Source organism: Musa acuminata, chromosome BXJ2-3, assembly GCF_036884655.1.
Source record: "Musa acuminata AAA Group cultivar baxijiao chromosome BXJ2-3, Cavendish_Baxijiao_AAA, whole genome shotgun sequence".
NCBI lineage: Eukaryota > Viridiplantae > Streptophyta > Magnoliopsida > Zingiberales > Musaceae > Musa > Musa acuminata.
In genome coordinates this window covers 2,403,509-2,419,872 of record NC_088340.1, presented here as the reverse complement: position 1 = coordinate 2,419,872, position 16,364 = coordinate 2,403,509, and the positions used below count along the sequence as shown (strand labels likewise).

Sequence of the window (16,364 nt, the reverse complement as noted above, 5' to 3'; positions counted from 1 at the left end):
AAAAACCCTGATGCCTTTTCAGACCACTTCCAAAGCCTCACCAACCCCCCTCGAGCTGAGAACGAAAAGGCCCCCAAATCGTGCCCTAATATTCACCCTCTCTCCCCAGTTGGAAATAGTAGTCACCTTTTTTAAGAGCAGGAAAAAAAAGAAGGAAAAGACAGGTAAAGAATGCCGAAATTGCTTTCGTACGATTCATTATTTTAAAACAAGCGGATTGTTTAAATTCCGATCAAGTCAGAAAACCACAGCATCCACTCCTCTCCATCGGGTTTATAGATTCTAATCCATGGATGTCCGTGTTCTTTTCAAGCTTTGCAACTGTTGACCAGATCTACGTACACATACACGCCCACCATTCAACGTTTCGTAGTCATCACATCATATGCAACCGTTCACACCAGTGCAATAAACCTCCTCAACCACCCTCCGCCAAGCCGCCTCCTCCTCTCTCTCTCTCTCTATCTATCTATCTATCTATCTATCTATATATATATATATATATATATATATATATATATATATATATATATATATATATATATATATATAGTAATTGCTCGAAGATCTGGTCTAAAACGTTTGCGTGTGTTGAATAGAAAATCAAAATATAAATAAATAATTATATTAAAATTTCGTCCTCAAAAAGAGACTTGGGATGATTATTACCTAATGAATTGTCAACATTCGTGGTGGACTACTAAATGGATTCGTAGTGGAATTTCTTTCTTTTACTCTAAACCAAGTTCGCAATAAACAATTCAAAACCCATTACGTCTTAGCTTCTTCTCTCTCTCTCTCTCTCTCTCTGTCTCTCTCTCTCTCTCTCAATTTAAAATTTGTGAGCATATACAGAGACAAAATAGAGCTGTTGATTTTGCAGGCCAATATTTGTCAGATGTATTAATAATAATACTGTGCAGATGTGACAGGGTAGATTATTTGTATAATTTATTTGATATTATGAGCTCCGACACGAGAATAGTATTTGTTCGACGATCATATTCATGACTAGTGAATTCGGACCAGCTTAAAATTCTGGAAGGAAGAACTAAGAAACAAAAAAAAACCAGTTCTTTATTAATAGATTTAATGTTCGTGAATCTTTACTGTGCCAAATGCATGAAGGTCGCTGAGGTGCTTTAGTTCTTCGGGCTTATTTTTCCTCAGATTGTTAGGTGGAAATCCAACCCAACATCCCATGAATTTTTCTGACCAAAGCAAAGATGGATTACGCCTCAACATACTTTTTCTTTTGACCCAGCAGCAACCATAAAGTGTTGATGATGTCACTCTCTGCAGAATCCGATAGATTAAATGCGAAGAATACCATATATATATATATATATACACACATTATAAATAGCTTCTCCGACTGACTTCCTTTCTACGCGAGAGAGTATAGTAATGCACCGAAGCTTATCCAGCAAATAATTAAAGGGAAAGCCACTTGTTCTTTATGGGAAACAACTCCATCTTTTTCTTCCCGAAAAATATATATATATATATATAAGGAAGATAAGAAAAGCCTAATTTCCCGCAATAGAATCTGACCGTCTTAGGGAGCCAAGAAAAGGACGCAAGCTGATTACCCACGAGTCCTTGAAACGGGTTGTTGATTTAGCAAGGCAAGCCTTAGTATTGACGCGGGGATACTTGAATATAATTTTCTGGGGAAAATTAGATGGGAAGCATCCCAAAAGAATGTGCAGCTGTGACCCACTCAGGTGGATGATGGAAACAGGAGGCGAAGAGAGAGTTGGTTTGAAAAAGAAAAAAAAGTGATATATAAGGAGATTAGGAGGATAAATAAATAAAAGACAAGTGAACTCCAACCACTCTCTATATTCTTTATTTCCTCGTACAGCAGCAGCCATAGAGAGACCAGACCCACTATGCTTCAAAGAGTGATGGTGGCCGGAGCTGAAGCACTATGGAGTTGAATGGTTGGCTAGGAGAAGGAACGGAGCTTTTCTGTCTTCTTTCTTTTTGGTTCCCAGCCATGGGAGGGGAAGCTCCGTGGATGTTGAGGCCGCCCGGAGCTTAGAGTGACTTGCACCTTTTTCCAAAAGCGGCTAAACCTTCTTTCGATCGAGATGTAATTGGGTCGACGGAGACGGTGGGGATCTGTCTATTTCCGTGGATCACAACATGTGACCCAACTCAGTAGCTCGAACTCATACTCGGAGATAAACCTAATCCGATTAAGAAGCGTAAATATTATTTTTTATGACTATATTAATTTATGATTAATCAAAAGTGTGATGCAAAAGGTGAAACTGTAAAAACAGTTTGATCCATGATTATCCTACGTTGAATATGATATTCATGATTGTTACACTTTAGATCATAACCTTAGTCCTCATCTTCTTGTGTATCTTTTTATTATTTTGTCATGTGAATTAGTTATAACTTGCACGCACAATGATAATGAATGTAAATAATATATTCAAGATAAGATGAGGCTTAGCATCTTAGTATAATATTTTTTTTATAATAACAAAGTATATATATATATATATATACATATATATATATATACATATATATATATATATATACATATATATATATACATACATATATATATATATATACATACATATATATATATACATATGTATATATATATATGTGTATATATATATATATGTATGTATATATATATATGTGTATATATATATGTATATATATATATATGTATGTATATGTATATATATATGTACATATATGTATATACATATATATACACACACACATATATATATATATACGTATATGTATATATATATATATATGTATATATATATATATGTATATATATATATATGTATGTATGTGTATATATGTATATATGTATACATATACATATATACATATATATACATATATATATGTACATATATAAATATATATATACCTTCGACGTGGTGGTTTAGCTTTTTTCATTTTCGCCTCCTATCCCTTCTACTTCTATCTTTTTGCCTTCGTTTGTCACAACAACCTTCGTCACCTCCTTTTCCTCGACAAGCTAGTAAAGGAGAGCGAATATGTGTGAGAGAGCTACATGGACTAGCTTAATCGTTCCTTTCGCCTACTCTTCATCTTTGTGATGTCATGCTTCATGGGGGAGGTAGCTTAAAAGGTATGGTGGTACTTGTTGGAAATATGAGCAAGTGTAGTTCACGGTAGTAGGCAACGCCATGGTGGGTGACAGGGTGCATGCGTCATAGAGTTGGTGAGTGACATCCGGAAGCTCTTGAGCTCGTCATTAGTATGATACCCTACTAAGTAGTAATGGCTCGGTGTTGCTGTTGATGGTTGCTTCCACGATGATTGATGGATGTTTTATTAAAAAAAAAACTTAAATTATACGTATTATTATATTAATAATTTATTATGAGTCAGCATGTCACGTAATCAAATTCTAACTTCTGTTAATTCAAATTTGATATGAGGGACTTATATATTATATTTTTAGAATATAGGGGTTATTTTAGTCATGAGTAAACCATAAAGATTTAAAAGGTTTATGATCAAAATAATATGAGCTAAAATATACCTTAATTTTAAATTATATGTATTATTATATAAATAATTTTTTGCAAGTCTATAGAGTCTAATATATGTTAACTCAGATATCACGAAAATGAAATGAGCTTTTATGTTATATTTTTAAAAATAGAAAAAAATATTTTAAATATAAGTAAATCATAAAGACTTAAAAGATCTATAACAAAAATTCAAAAGGGTAAAATAGATATGAATAAATCACAACGGTTTAAAAGATTTAATTTAAAATAATTAATATAAATTTTAATCATATATATATATATATATATATATATATATATATATATATATATATATATATATATATATATCTGTGTGTGTGTGTGTGGAGAGACACAGGTGTGGGATCCGGTGATTTTAGCGGATACATCATACGTGCGCCCGCGCGGACACAAGTGTGGGGTCCGGCGATTTGAGCGGATACATCATACGTGGAACGGCACACAAGCCGGGACTCGGTGGTGAACGGTGATCTCAGCCATCCCCATCCCCGCACCGCCATTGCAGGGTTGGGATGCTGTTTGAAATTCGAATTTCGAGTGTTCTCTTGGCCGTTGGACACACGGCAGATACCCCAGCCACAGACCATCGGTGTAATGTGTGTATATATCGCCGCTTTCCCTTCTCTAACGGAAGGAAGAAGATCCCTATTGTCTTTTCTTTCGATTCAGCGAAGAGAGAAGAATGGTGACAGCGACGATCCAGCTGCCACAGCAGATCCGGGCGATGGATGCATTCGAGAAGCTGGAGAAGGTTGGCGAAGGAACGTACGGGAAGGTATACAAGGCTAGGGAGAAAGCCACCGGCAAGATCGTCGCCCTCAAGAAGACCCGCCTCCCCGAGGACGACGAGGGCGTCCCCCCCACTACCCTCCGCGAGGTCTCCCTCCTCCGCATGCTGTCCGTCGATCCCCACATCGTCAGGTGGTGCTCCCTGAACGACGACTATAGGACGACACTAGTTATTTCTTCGTTTCCGGATAGGGGATTCTCCGCCTTTCTTCGTTTCGTGATTAAAAATCGGCGTTCCTTCTCTGCTTATGCTTGTTTTAAATTCTTATTCCCGGGTGTGGTACAAACTACTATATACGCCTCCTCGTACCGATATGATCAAGATCCCTCCCTCCCCTCTGTAAATAATGGATGTTTGGCTCATGTTCCGTGACTTTTCTTCCTTTCTTTTCTCTAGAATGCTCTCCGTCGATTCTTCCGGTTGTCGTTTCGGCAGCGCCTGTATTTTCATTCTCATGCCATTGGTCTCCCCCACAGAGTGGTGTAAACCTGATCGATTTTTTCTTGCTATCCACCGCAGACTGCTGGATCTCAAGCAAGGTCAGAACAAAGAAGGACAGACCATTCTGTATTTGGTATTTGAGTACATGGACACTGATCTAAAGAAGTACATCAGAAGCTTCCGCCAGGTTCATGAGATGATCCCGCCCAAAGCTGTCAAGGTAAGGGCACTAAGTCTAGAGGCCGCATTCCTAAGCTAATTGGCACGTCGTTATACTGCATGCTGCAACATATCGAATGGCTTTCGAGGCTATGGTTCATGAAGTCTGTCTATATGGTGAAAGATTGTTGAACTGCTACACTTCTATTTGATAATACTTGTTCTTGTCTATTACCCTACAGATTCTTGTGATGTTAGAATGAAATCTTAAAACACTTTTTTTGCTTGTTAAAGATTGAAGCAGAGTAGCACTTATAGATGTTAAATCATCACACTAAATCGTACTAATCACCAACAAAATTTTGATGTATAATTTCTAGCGCAAACGATTTCCTTAAGAAGTTTTATTTACAGTGATGAGTATCTACCACATCCTTGTATAGCCTCTATTATTCGTCCTATAATTCTGTCGAGATTCTTAGAAGGTCCTTATGGTTCCTACAGATTTTGATGTATCAACTCTGCAAAGGACTTGCTTTCTGTCATGGCCGCGGTGTGCTGCACAGGTAAAAACACATTTGATGCTACGGTACCGAATGTTAGTTTGTTATATACAAAAGGAAAATAGTCTGAATTTTTCATCTAACAAGCTCCTCGCCGATGCAGAGATCTAAAGCCTCACAATCTTTTAATGGATCGGAAGAGTATGATGCTAAAAATTGCAGATCTTGGACTGAGTCGAGCTTTCACTATTCCGCTCAAGAAGTATACGCATGAGGTACGTGAGCTATGACCCTCGATAGGTGGATATATTTTCTATTGATATTACAGAAACAGCTTCCGCCATTAAGAGGCTTTTATTTATCTTCTTTTCATGACAATGAATTGTTTCAGATCCTGACTCTCTGGTATCGAGCTCCGGAAGTGCTCCTTGGGGCCACACATTATTCAACACCAGTCGATATTTGGTCAGTTGGCTGTATATTTGGTAAGCGGATCTCTCTCTCCTATCAAAAGCGCAAAGAATTTGTATAAGATAGTTGTATCTATAAACCTCTTTACTGTTCTAAGTGGCTCTTCCTGCCTTCTTTGGACTTTTAGCTGAACTAGTTACCACCCAAGCACTCTTTCCTGGCGACTCTGAACTGCAGCAGCTGCTACACATCTTCAGGTAAAATGACTCTTCGCCCAAAGATTTGGTCTTCTTCTTTTTTCCTTGTAGTTTTGCTAGTTGCGCTAATTACGCTGCTGATGCAGGTTGCTTGGTACTCCGAATGAAGAAGTTTGGCCCGGAGTAAGCAGATTAACGAACTGGCACGAGTATCCACAGTGGAGCCCCAAGAGCCTGTCATCAGCCGTGCCTACTCTGGAAGCCAATGGGTTAGACTTGCTTTCGGTGAGTGGCTGCGCTTTCTGAATTCCGGTATTCCGCTCAAGATAAAATAAATTAACGCCTTCAGTAAGATAAAGTGGTAAAGTTACAGATCTGGTAAATACTAGATGGCATTCTTGCATGTCATATATTATCTTCGATATTCAATTTTCTTTACCTATGATGATGAGCTTGCCTTGTTTTTCTGTGAACTCAAACACTTGCAGAAGATGCTGCAGTACGAGCCTTCCAAGCGGATTTCAGCAAAGAAAGCTATGGAGCACCCGTACTTCGACGATGTAAATAAGGCTAGTTACTGAGTTGCTAACCGGTCTCGGTCCTAAATCTAGCAGTGGTAAATACAGTGTAGCTTTTCTCGAGCATTCTATATGGTGGAAGTGCTTAAGAGTCCATTAAGCATTGTGATGTTCTTTTCCTGTGCTTTCTTTCGCTAGTTTGGTCGTGTATGGAAACTTTCTAATAGAATTTTTAAGGGATTCAGATCTCAAAATGATGCAAGATTAAAGACAATTCAGCTTTATGGTGAACTTTTTTTTAAAACCGAGATAACCAATTAGATAAGAGTAAATTCTGAAATTACTGTTGACCATCAAACATGGCCAATATTATTTTGTTTGGAGATACTAAATATTGTGTGTAATTTGAGTTTTCAGATACGATTGAAGAGTGGTTGTGTGTGTAGGTTGGGAAAAGGTTTCACGTATGAAGGAACTCCAATGTGCAATGCACAAACAGTAAACAAAAAAATTATGTCGTCATTCAGAAATGTAACATAAATTACATATAACAACACTAAGGTCAATTATAGATGGAAAGCATAAAAGCTAGATGAAATAAACTACAACCAGTTTCTCCATTAGCAATAGCAGCAACAACAAAACATGATGAAGTAAATTGAATTCCATTTCAGATCAAAGAAACTTTAGCAACAAGATGCAGGGCACATTTGGAAGCATACTTCTTGCTTGCTTGTTTGCTGATAAATCTTAGGATCAGTCGGTGGACACAAGCCACATGAAATAAGTTGACCACAAGGTGAGTGAAACTGAAGCCAGGGAATATGTCCAGAGAAAAATAACCGAGCATTCACTTTCACCAGCCCCAAACAATTGAGTTATAGTGCCTGCAAGTGTACAAATTGATTAAGATTAGCAGACGTTCCTTGATGAAGAAAACATTTATGTCATTGGTCAGATGCCTCTCGATCCGGGCAGATGCCTCTCACCTATGTTCATTGCTGGTGGAAGTGCATATTGCAGGAGAAGAATGAAGTGATATAAAGGGTCTTGATGCAGCAGACCCAAGTTAATTGCCCCTTTGACTACTAATATGCCTACTAGCGGCAACACGATATAACGAACTATTACGACTCCAAGAATGAGCGAAAATCGAATGCCTGAACCTCGTAAACCTGAAACAGAAGATGTCCATAACAATTCATTATTTTTTTTCTGTGTATCGGAATCGTCGTTAATCGTTACACATATCATCTTCCAACAGCTCCACTACCTTTAATGAGATTTCCTCCCATTATTAAGGTCAAAGTTGGAATCGCGCCTTCGCTGCAACCAAAAACAAAATATTAAAAATAGAATTCAACTGGCTGCAGCAACCATACATCTAAAAAAATAAAGCAAAGGGACAGCAGCTTGCTAAATGTTTGAAGATTTATAGCAAAATAGAACTTTAAAACTAATTTTAGTTTGAACCAGAGGATCTCCAAATCTTTATGTGGATTGATTAGTGACTTTGGCTCTCAAAATAAACAATTTGGAATTAAAGTGCTGGCATATTATTGGACCATGAACAACCTACATCATTTTTAGTTGTCGTACATTGTGCTCTCATACTCAGCTAAGTCCACAGACAAATGGCAATGTTGTGTCAATGTAAAGAAAAATTCATCGGTTGTTGAGCAGTTTTTCTTTAATGTGTTGCCAAATAGCTGTCGAGATGACTTTGTGTTGCCATTGACATAGGCACACATGATCCCCCAAAAGTTGGGAACAAATTTTAGCAAAGCACTTTTGGATGGGAAAGGCTCTGTGGAGAAGAATATTAGGAGACCAGTTGCTTCATTACACGGTTTACTTGTGCAACAGCAAGGACAACATTCCACTTTCTAAAGAAGATTAAGCTTTAAGGTTTATCTCAACAATGTCATAGAAGAGGCTGATGTCTGAATTGAGTAAAACTTTTAAATAACAGATAAAAAAAACATTTATGAGACAATTTCTCAAAGATATTGAACAGATCTATATTCATGTGCTTCTACACTAGGAAAAGGATGAAGCATAATAAACATAAACAGGCGCTTTCTGTAGGATGCAGTGGTAGAATAAGATTTTCGAACCGAAACTAGTACTGATATTATGCTGAACAATGCGGTGCAACAAATTCAAAATTGAAGTCCGCATATCGTACCCCAACAAATCAGCCGAGTCTTGAATCACTCGAAGAGGAGCAGTCTCACCAATGACTGCTTTCCTAATCTGAGGAACTACTCCAATTATAAATCCAATGATCTACAGAAGAGAACAGAGAGTTTATAAGTATGTTCCACTGGTAGATCATGCAGTAGCAAGCGTGACTTCAGATTTTACTTGGTTCCTTTAGCATGCAACATCATGATCATTTGAATGCTATACTCCAACTTTTCAGTCAAAGAAAAAAAATACAGGTAGACTATAATAAAAATTTTGCAAATCCATATACTCAAGAATGAATTCTACATGATTAACGCGTTCAGTTACTTATTTCTAATCCTAACCAATCCAATCAACTTGACTTTATCACAGAAATATAACCTTCATGTTTATATCTTTAGCTACACTTTTCTTTTGTTTACATCAAATCATGTTTTGAATGATTGAAGTCAAAGATGTTCACTACTTGTCTAATAGTAGATTATCAAAGCTACACAATGTCCAGATGCATTAAAATTTCAACTAAATCTACTTGATACCAACGTCGTTCAAATATTATTAATGTGTTTAACCTTGTCAAAAGGTAGAAGAAACAAGAAACACTTGTACGTCAGACCTAATGATCACCTGATCTGCAAATAGCACAAATCTTTCATGCATGCCAAAGATTCCATAATGAGAAGATGCAGGTATCTGTTTAGATCCCCAGCTTGTTACTAAACTAGATTGATAATTTTTTAGCATTCTAACATGGTGTTCCTCCAAAATACAATGACAGATGCCGAATCATCCTTCAGCCACTTTCGCTATGCAATATTGCAATATTGACTTAAGAAATTTCAACTTTCTTTTCAAAATTTATTCATCAAATTTTGATGTTCAGTATATTTTCCCTGTTATGATAGGATGAACCAAAAACTGTTTACTGCAAAATTTCCTGCTTGTGTTGATATTAGATATTGTGCCATCATCATAAGTGAATTTTTTGAGGAAGAACAACCCAGCCATGCCAGTTCTTAAGACAAATCTGATTGGCATGTTCGAGATACCTAGAACGCATAATCGTCACAATTTTTATCATTTCTGGTTTTATCCTCATTTGTATCCCTAACATGAGTTCAGACAAACTTATAGTTAACATATAACAACAGAGCTTTCAGATGTTGGCGTCTAATATAGCATAAAATTTTGGATAGCAAACGTGCTAGCACAGGAAGAACAAATATATATATATATATATATATATATATATATATATATGCAAAGTTTATCTGATAGGATCATAACAATGAAAGTGAAATGAAATCTACCAAGTTTTCATGATATTATGGCAATAGACTGAAAAATAACCAAAAGAGCTGGACTTTCAAGCTTGGGCTACTTTCCAGATGAAACACCTAATAAAAACTAATGAAGTTACTATTGACATGTAATTTGGATGACAATGCAAAATATGTTCAACATGTCTTGTATCTTAGAAGTCTGCTCGCATTGTGGTCCACACCAAATCTGAACACCCCCATTAACAACTGTGCTTCCCTGTTGGTATTTATAGATCAAGATGGCATTTTGTGGCACTCTTGGTAAATATTTCAGGGACAATATTGGTAGCAGAAATATAAGGACAAGTAGTATACCACACCAATAGTTGATGGCGCAAAAAGCTTTTTTAAGTCAATAATTTTCAAAATATTTGACAGCAGCTGCCTTGCTTTATCCGAGAATGACACCTGAAACAGATTTTATAAAGCATTAACCAAAACACAATTCTTTGAAGACTTTCTGTATGACCAAACAACAAAGGTCTTTGTCATTGTTAACAAATATATTAGGACAAAACCAACAAAACCAGCAAATCTTGTGAACCCATACCAGAATATAAAAAGAATGAATATTATGTAATCCCATACATATCTCTGTATGATATAGCAGATGGCTAGATATTTCATACACCCATACCACTCAAACATTATAGCAGGTGGCTACTAGATACCATGTAAAGCAATGACTAGATAAAGTGCTGTTCTGAACATGTGCATAGGAAGCAAACTGTGAAGGAAAAGATTGATTAAAGATGTCAGTAATTATCTAACATTTCTGTATGGTTTTGCAATATTGGTTGGACTGGTACAAACCAATCAGTGTTTATCACTCTGATCAAGCACTTTTTGTGAATTATACAACTTGATATCATGTTAATTGTTTTTTTCTTCAGTGATATGGAGTGGTACAGGTTGATATAACTCTTAGGATCTTTACTGTTTCAATGCAACAAATTATCAAAATCAGTATCAAGCTGGTGTTTAAAAATTTATTTTTCTGCACTTTCTCATTTGCTGTTCTTTCCACCATTTTACTGACTGGATATCCCATTTTAAAGTGGCAATGGATCTTTTATGGTGATAATAGAACTTTTCCTTAACAATATATAGCCAATCTTGTTTTGAAAATTGCATCGCCAACTTTAACAATAAACTCAAGTTGAGGAGGACTAATGAAAAACTAGAGTTAGATGAGCAAAATACAGACTCTGGCAAAATGAGTATAGCAGCTCTAGCTTTGGATTTTTAGCTATCAAATCTAGACATGAAAAATCAACAGTTAAGTTATATAATGAATCAAGAATTTACTTTTTTCTTTTTTACTCTTGTACAAAAATTGGATAAGATATCTTGCAAAAAATTGATCTTTGCTCCAAATAATGAAAAAGTTACTATTTTAATCTCATAATAAGCGCCCTTAAGGCATAACAAAGTGACACTTCCAGAACTGATGTTATGGAGATTCTGCAAATTCTTAGTTCAAAAAGTTACCAGTTCATTCTCTGGATCTATGGCTGATAAATTATGGAGAAGGCTTTAAATCCTGAAAAGCGATTTAGATAAGTAGAAACCAGAGAGCATGTCACCGACCCAATTATATTCTAAGAGCATACTACAATTATATTTGTTAATAATCAATCCAATCATTCAACAATTAACTTGTCTATACTTTGGAGACTTCTAGATAGCATATTCTGCTTTTTCATCTTATGTCAACAAAAAATTCTGTTACTGAAAACATATAATTAGGTATAGTAGTGTTCATGGCAAGATTGGTAACATGAACATTCATGCTATGATGATCAAAGCACAATGTATTGAAACTTGCAATAACCTTCAATTCATTCTGAGGTATCTCGGAGGCAGACAAAGTCAAAACACATTCATCTCCAGGTAAGTATGTGTGTTCTATTGGAAGCGTCCTATCTAAACAGCTTTGAGGGACCAACTTCTCAGTTTCTTGTATAATCTGCTGCTCCTGTGTGTCGCTATATGAAGTAGCTTTGCCCTCTGTAGCACCTGAAGATATCCTCACTATATTGTATACAAAAGACCACAGAAAGATAGCACCTATCTGCAGTAAGATGATAGAAAAGGGACAAAGGCTATAAGCAACTAAAGTATCACTTTTCAATGTATTATGAACGACACATATATACTAACAAGTACATGACAAAGTATAGCAATGTGGTAGATTTATGCCCTGGAGACGAAAAGGGACAAAGGTGAGCAAGCAATATATACTTCAAAATATGGATTCTAAAGGTAGCAAGTAATGTGAATGAATAATAACAGATGATTTCAGCAGGTACCGATAACAAAAGAAGACTTACAGCCATTGAAAGAGAAGCATATGCTAACCCATAAGTAGTACAAACATCTGAAGCTCCAAATGGGCTACCTCGTTCTTTACAAATGGCAGGGACAATGATGAGAAGCATATTTCCTAAATTGCCTGTTAAGCCAATTAATCACTGATTAGCTACTATATATCTTCTGAAAACAAAATCAATGGATGAAGATTTGACATCTGACTATCACTTTCCTTGTTCATAACTGGATGTAGTTTCTGATATACATTTTAACATGTTGAACCATATACATGGAGAAACTCCCAGTATGTTTATTCCTCAGCACATATGACAATCTATATTCTATCTGGGGACCCCCCAATAACAAGATTATGAGAGACAGAATGGAAGGAATTTGAAGCATCCTGTTTGTGACGGCCGCCCGTTATGAGTTAAAAATTGCTGTATATCTTATGTAAGACTTTATATGAACAACGATAAGGATTCTTGACCTTTTGGTAACATGAACCACATAAACTGATGGAGTAGAAAACCAAGGTACTGTTGCATTTAAAAGGTGAGTTTCATATGTGCATGTCAGTGATAATGTTCACTGTACTAATGACAATTTCAAGAAATGGTTATGCTACTGATAATACAACATATTTAGAATAATAAATACAAAATAATAAAGCAACATTTTAACTACCAGCAGCACAGCATCCCAGAACTAGTCCCTTTAAATGGGATGGAGCATTTGTTATTTGGATTACAACCCATCCGAATGCCAAACCAATGATGAAAGTCAGAAGTATGTTGATTGGCATAAACCACCTGCAAGTTTAGATGGAAGCTACAATCATCTCTCTGTGGTCCACAGTAAGAAACAGATAACATCTAGAAAGAAGTGTCATGATACAAAAATGTACAAGTGTAAAAGCATCCTGGTCCCTGGTCATTGATCCAGGTGTGCCAGAAGATTAAATCAGATGCTTCTTGAGAGCTTTTTGTGCCATCAAGACATGTACATAGGCATGCAAGTGTGAGAAGAAAAAATGGGGATCGAATGTCTTGTACTCAAAGATCTTTTTGCTTTCTGAATTTTATAAGCAAAATTTATTTTCCATTTCTAGTCATATAAATCTAAGGAGACCGCTATAACCTGCTTTGTATGGATCAATTATTTTTACATTTCTTAAATGAAATAACTTGGGTTTACCATCCTTACCTTCAAAGAGAGAGAGAGAGAGAAGAAGATTCCAAGTGCCATTAAAATGAGTGTACAGATCAAACCCCTAGAATTAATGCTAGCTTAATAAAAATAACAGTTCCATCAGCACTTTAACAGCACACATGTTATCAGGAAGTAGCTTGGGATGGATACTACCCTGTAGATTATATAGTATAGATCATTATGCAAAACAGAATTAAGAGAAATGTATGAGTTTGAGAATAAAATGGTACTATAGAAAATAAGTTCTCATATTTTCTGGACTTTCGGTGGACTTTATCATAGATATTCATTTGTTTCTGCAAGAATATGATTGCGTAGGGAGATAACAGATGTACATCCACACATGAAAGAAGGACATGTTAACTATGAATAAAAAGATATTTTTCACATTATAGATGATCTCTGTATCGATACTAAAGGTGGAGATTCAAATTTCTGCCGTTCTACCTTTAATTGTCAGAAACTATGATTTGAAGTCTTTGACTCAATCAAAATCTAGATCATTATACTCTGCACCGGCGAACTTCTTGCATAGAGGCAGCAGAGTGAGCTAGCAATTTGGTGAAATTGGCCAGGACAATAGCAGTGAGAGAGAAAGGTAGTGATGTATGGGGCCATGGCTTCTCACATAACATAACTTCCATAAAGCAAATAATTCTTTGAACCATAGCAAAGAGGAAGAAATGCGTGTGTAATTTCAGAAGGAAGCAAATAGTTTTACATGCTAAAGAAAGTGAAGAAAGGTCTTACGGGCGCTACATAACTCTAGCATTATCGACTGAACAGTGTCAAAACTTGAGTAATTATTCATAATTGTATGAAATGGATAAAGATGAACTATGACTCACAATAAGACCAAGCTTTCCATTGTAATTGTCCTAGATAAGTTGGTAGATACAAGAGCTGGATTAAACACGTAAAACACAACCTGCAAGAACAAAGAAAATCAAACCGCGGTTCGACGTTTGATGGTTCAGAATTTCAATCAAGAAAGTTTTTGCTACTCTCTAATAACAAAATGGATGTAAGCACAATAGAATTAAGATTAACAAAAAAAGGAAAAAAAGCCTTTCTCTCTCCTTGTTGCTAAATATTGAAAACTCACATTGTTCAGATGTTTCCTTGCTTCATGACATAAAATGCCAACTTGACCTGTTGCAAGAAATGACCCAACACCAGTCACCAGAAGCACATTCAGAACCGGCACAGATGCTGTAACAAAAAGTTTCAGAAGACCCATATCATCTGCTTTCCTACGACTCTGCAAAGAAGATGCATTTGTGATTCTGCAACTCTGCTGAAACAATCGACTCTGAAATGGCAAAAGATTTCAAGCTAATGAAACCAGTGCTACCAAGCAGCACGGTTCGGGTATCAAATGTCGATCCAAAATCATTAGACCTTTTTAGCCTCTTCTTATTTAGTTCTTCTTCTTCTTCTGAATCAAGCACAGAGTACTTAGTTCATCAAGGTCGACTTTTGTTTCTTAGAGAGGATCATCGGTTGCCAGGCGATAGTGTCAAGTCATGTTCATTGTGTTTTCTTTTACTCTTCAAATTAGACCATATAAATTCTCACAGTTTTAGCAGATTTTGTGGCATTAGAAACTTCACAAATGCATGATATGCTCCCCCCAAACAAATCCATCAAAAACTAAAATGTGCAACTCATCAACTGCCGGACAATATTAGGACTAAAATCACACGATTAAGAACATCCAAAATACCATAAAATTTTCACATGTCCTTGCAGAAAAGAAACTTTTTTCGGATTTAAACCATTGTTCTACAGAACATAAAGTTCATCAAAAGATGAAATTGCATGCTTATTCATCGAGTTGTAATAGTTAAGAAACCTGCAAACCAAAAAGAGAAATAAACATCTATTTTCGAATCATCATTTCCTCCTCGTAAATCGTGAGTCTCAAGGCTTCATCGGATATTCCCCGGAAAAGCACAACATCAGATCATTCTCGATGATGCATGCATGCATGCATGTCTAAGCCAATTACGAGAACGATCAAGACAGGAAACCATGAAGCAGAAGAGGAGGACTAGGATGGCTAAGCAAAAGAAGGAAAGAGAGAGGGCTGATGCACAGGAAAAGAATCAGCGAGGGTGACTGTATCCCCCCACCCTTGCACGCTTCCTCCGACTCCCGCCTCCACCGGTCTCTCCTCCGAAATCACAGACCCTGCCCGTTTTCTGTGCGAGGCAGTTGTTGAACGTAAGATAAGCACGTGAGGTCAGGTTCTGAAGCTGCGAGAGGGAGCCGACAGTCAACTATCGCGTTCCACATCGAGGAACGTGATCGTTCGCCTCCCTGCTGAACAGATGCAACTCCATTGCTTTTATTTTTGTTGATCGGAATACATATTTAAAGTATCTCAAGCGAAACACATGAAAGCACAGCGATCCTTTATCAAAATCAGCATCAATATGATCCTAATTTACACGAATAGTTTAAGAGTTATGTCTACGATAGATGATGTAGAACTAATGTAGTTGTTGTTTCTACGGTAGTGGGAGCAATAGTGTTAAGAGTCCTAAGTCAGCTCTCCCTCTACTTGAGTTGGCACTCCCTCCTCTTCATCAGACGGTATATCATCATTAGTCGAGCGTAAAATGCTGAAGTCTTCATGAAGATTGAATCCAATTTGGTCAAAACATGTTTCATGAGCCGATACTCGAAATTGAAGGCGTTGAAAGACAACCATCCCCAAGTAGTCTTATA

At 36.6% G+C, this 16,364-nt stretch overlaps 2 protein-coding genes across 3 annotated transcripts; one reads left to right on the top strand and one right to left on the bottom strand.

Annotated features, from left to right (window-relative positions):
* The first annotated feature begins 3,983 nt into the window (after positions 1–3,983).
* Positions 3,984–6,868, top strand: LOC135606394 (cyclin-dependent kinase B2-1-like). Its single transcript, XM_065097416.1, has 8 exons — positions 3,984–4,496; positions 4,885–5,026; positions 5,470–5,531; positions 5,632–5,743; positions 5,860–5,953; positions 6,067–6,136; positions 6,223–6,361; positions 6,565–6,868. The coding sequence occupies exons 1-8, from the start codon at positions 4,258–4,260 to the stop codon at positions 6,655–6,657; spliced, it is 951 nt and encodes a 316-aa protein (XP_064953488.1). The 5' UTR covers positions 3,984–4,257; the 3' UTR covers positions 6,658–6,868.
* A 225-nt stretch (positions 6,869–7,093) lies between these two features.
* Positions 7,094–15,954, bottom strand: LOC103977001 (protein PIN-LIKES 3). 2 transcript variants are annotated; one of them, XM_018823153.2, is made up of 11 exons: positions 15,487–15,954; positions 14,737–14,892; positions 14,480–14,559; positions 13,107–13,231; positions 12,440–12,561; positions 11,941–12,180; positions 10,422–10,514; positions 8,783–8,883; positions 7,868–7,920; positions 7,584–7,769; positions 7,094–7,481 (listed from the first exon to the last, which is right to left on the bottom strand). In XM_018823153.2, the coding sequence occupies exons 1-11, from the start codon at positions 15,511–15,513 to the stop codon at positions 7,351–7,353; spliced, it is 1,314 nt and encodes a 437-aa protein (XP_018678698.2). In that variant the 5' UTR covers positions 15,514–15,954; the 3' UTR covers positions 7,094–7,350. The 2 variants fall into 2 exon arrangements, with proteins under 2 accessions (XP_018678698.2, XP_064954280.1); XM_065098208.1 differs by having other exon boundaries at positions 15,767–15,953.
* Positions 15,955–16,364: the final 410 nt, after the last annotated feature.

Coding starts and splice junctions, on each gene's coding strand:
- LOC103977001 (XM_018823153.2), bottom strand. CDS start 15,513: ATGTTTATTTCTCTTTTTGGTTTGCAG. Junction 10,515..11,940: donor TACCTCAGAATGAATTGAAG/GTTATTGCAAGT, acceptor AATCTGTTTCAG/GTGTCATTCTCGGATAAAGC. Junction 7,482..7,583: donor TCCACCAGCAATGAACATAG/GTGAGAGGCATC, acceptor GTACACTTGCAG/GCACTATAACTCAATTGTTT.
- LOC135606394 (XM_065097416.1), top strand. CDS start 4,258: ATGGTGACAGCGACGATCCAGCTGCCACAGCAGATCCGGGCGATGGAT. Junction 5,027..5,469: donor TCCCGCCCAAAGCTGTCAAG/GTAAGGGCACTA, acceptor TGGTTCCTACAG/ATTTTGATGTATCAACTCTG. Junction 6,362..6,564: donor ATGGGTTAGACTTGCTTTCG/GTGAGTGGCTGC, acceptor AAACACTTGCAG/AAGATGCTGCAGTACGAGCC.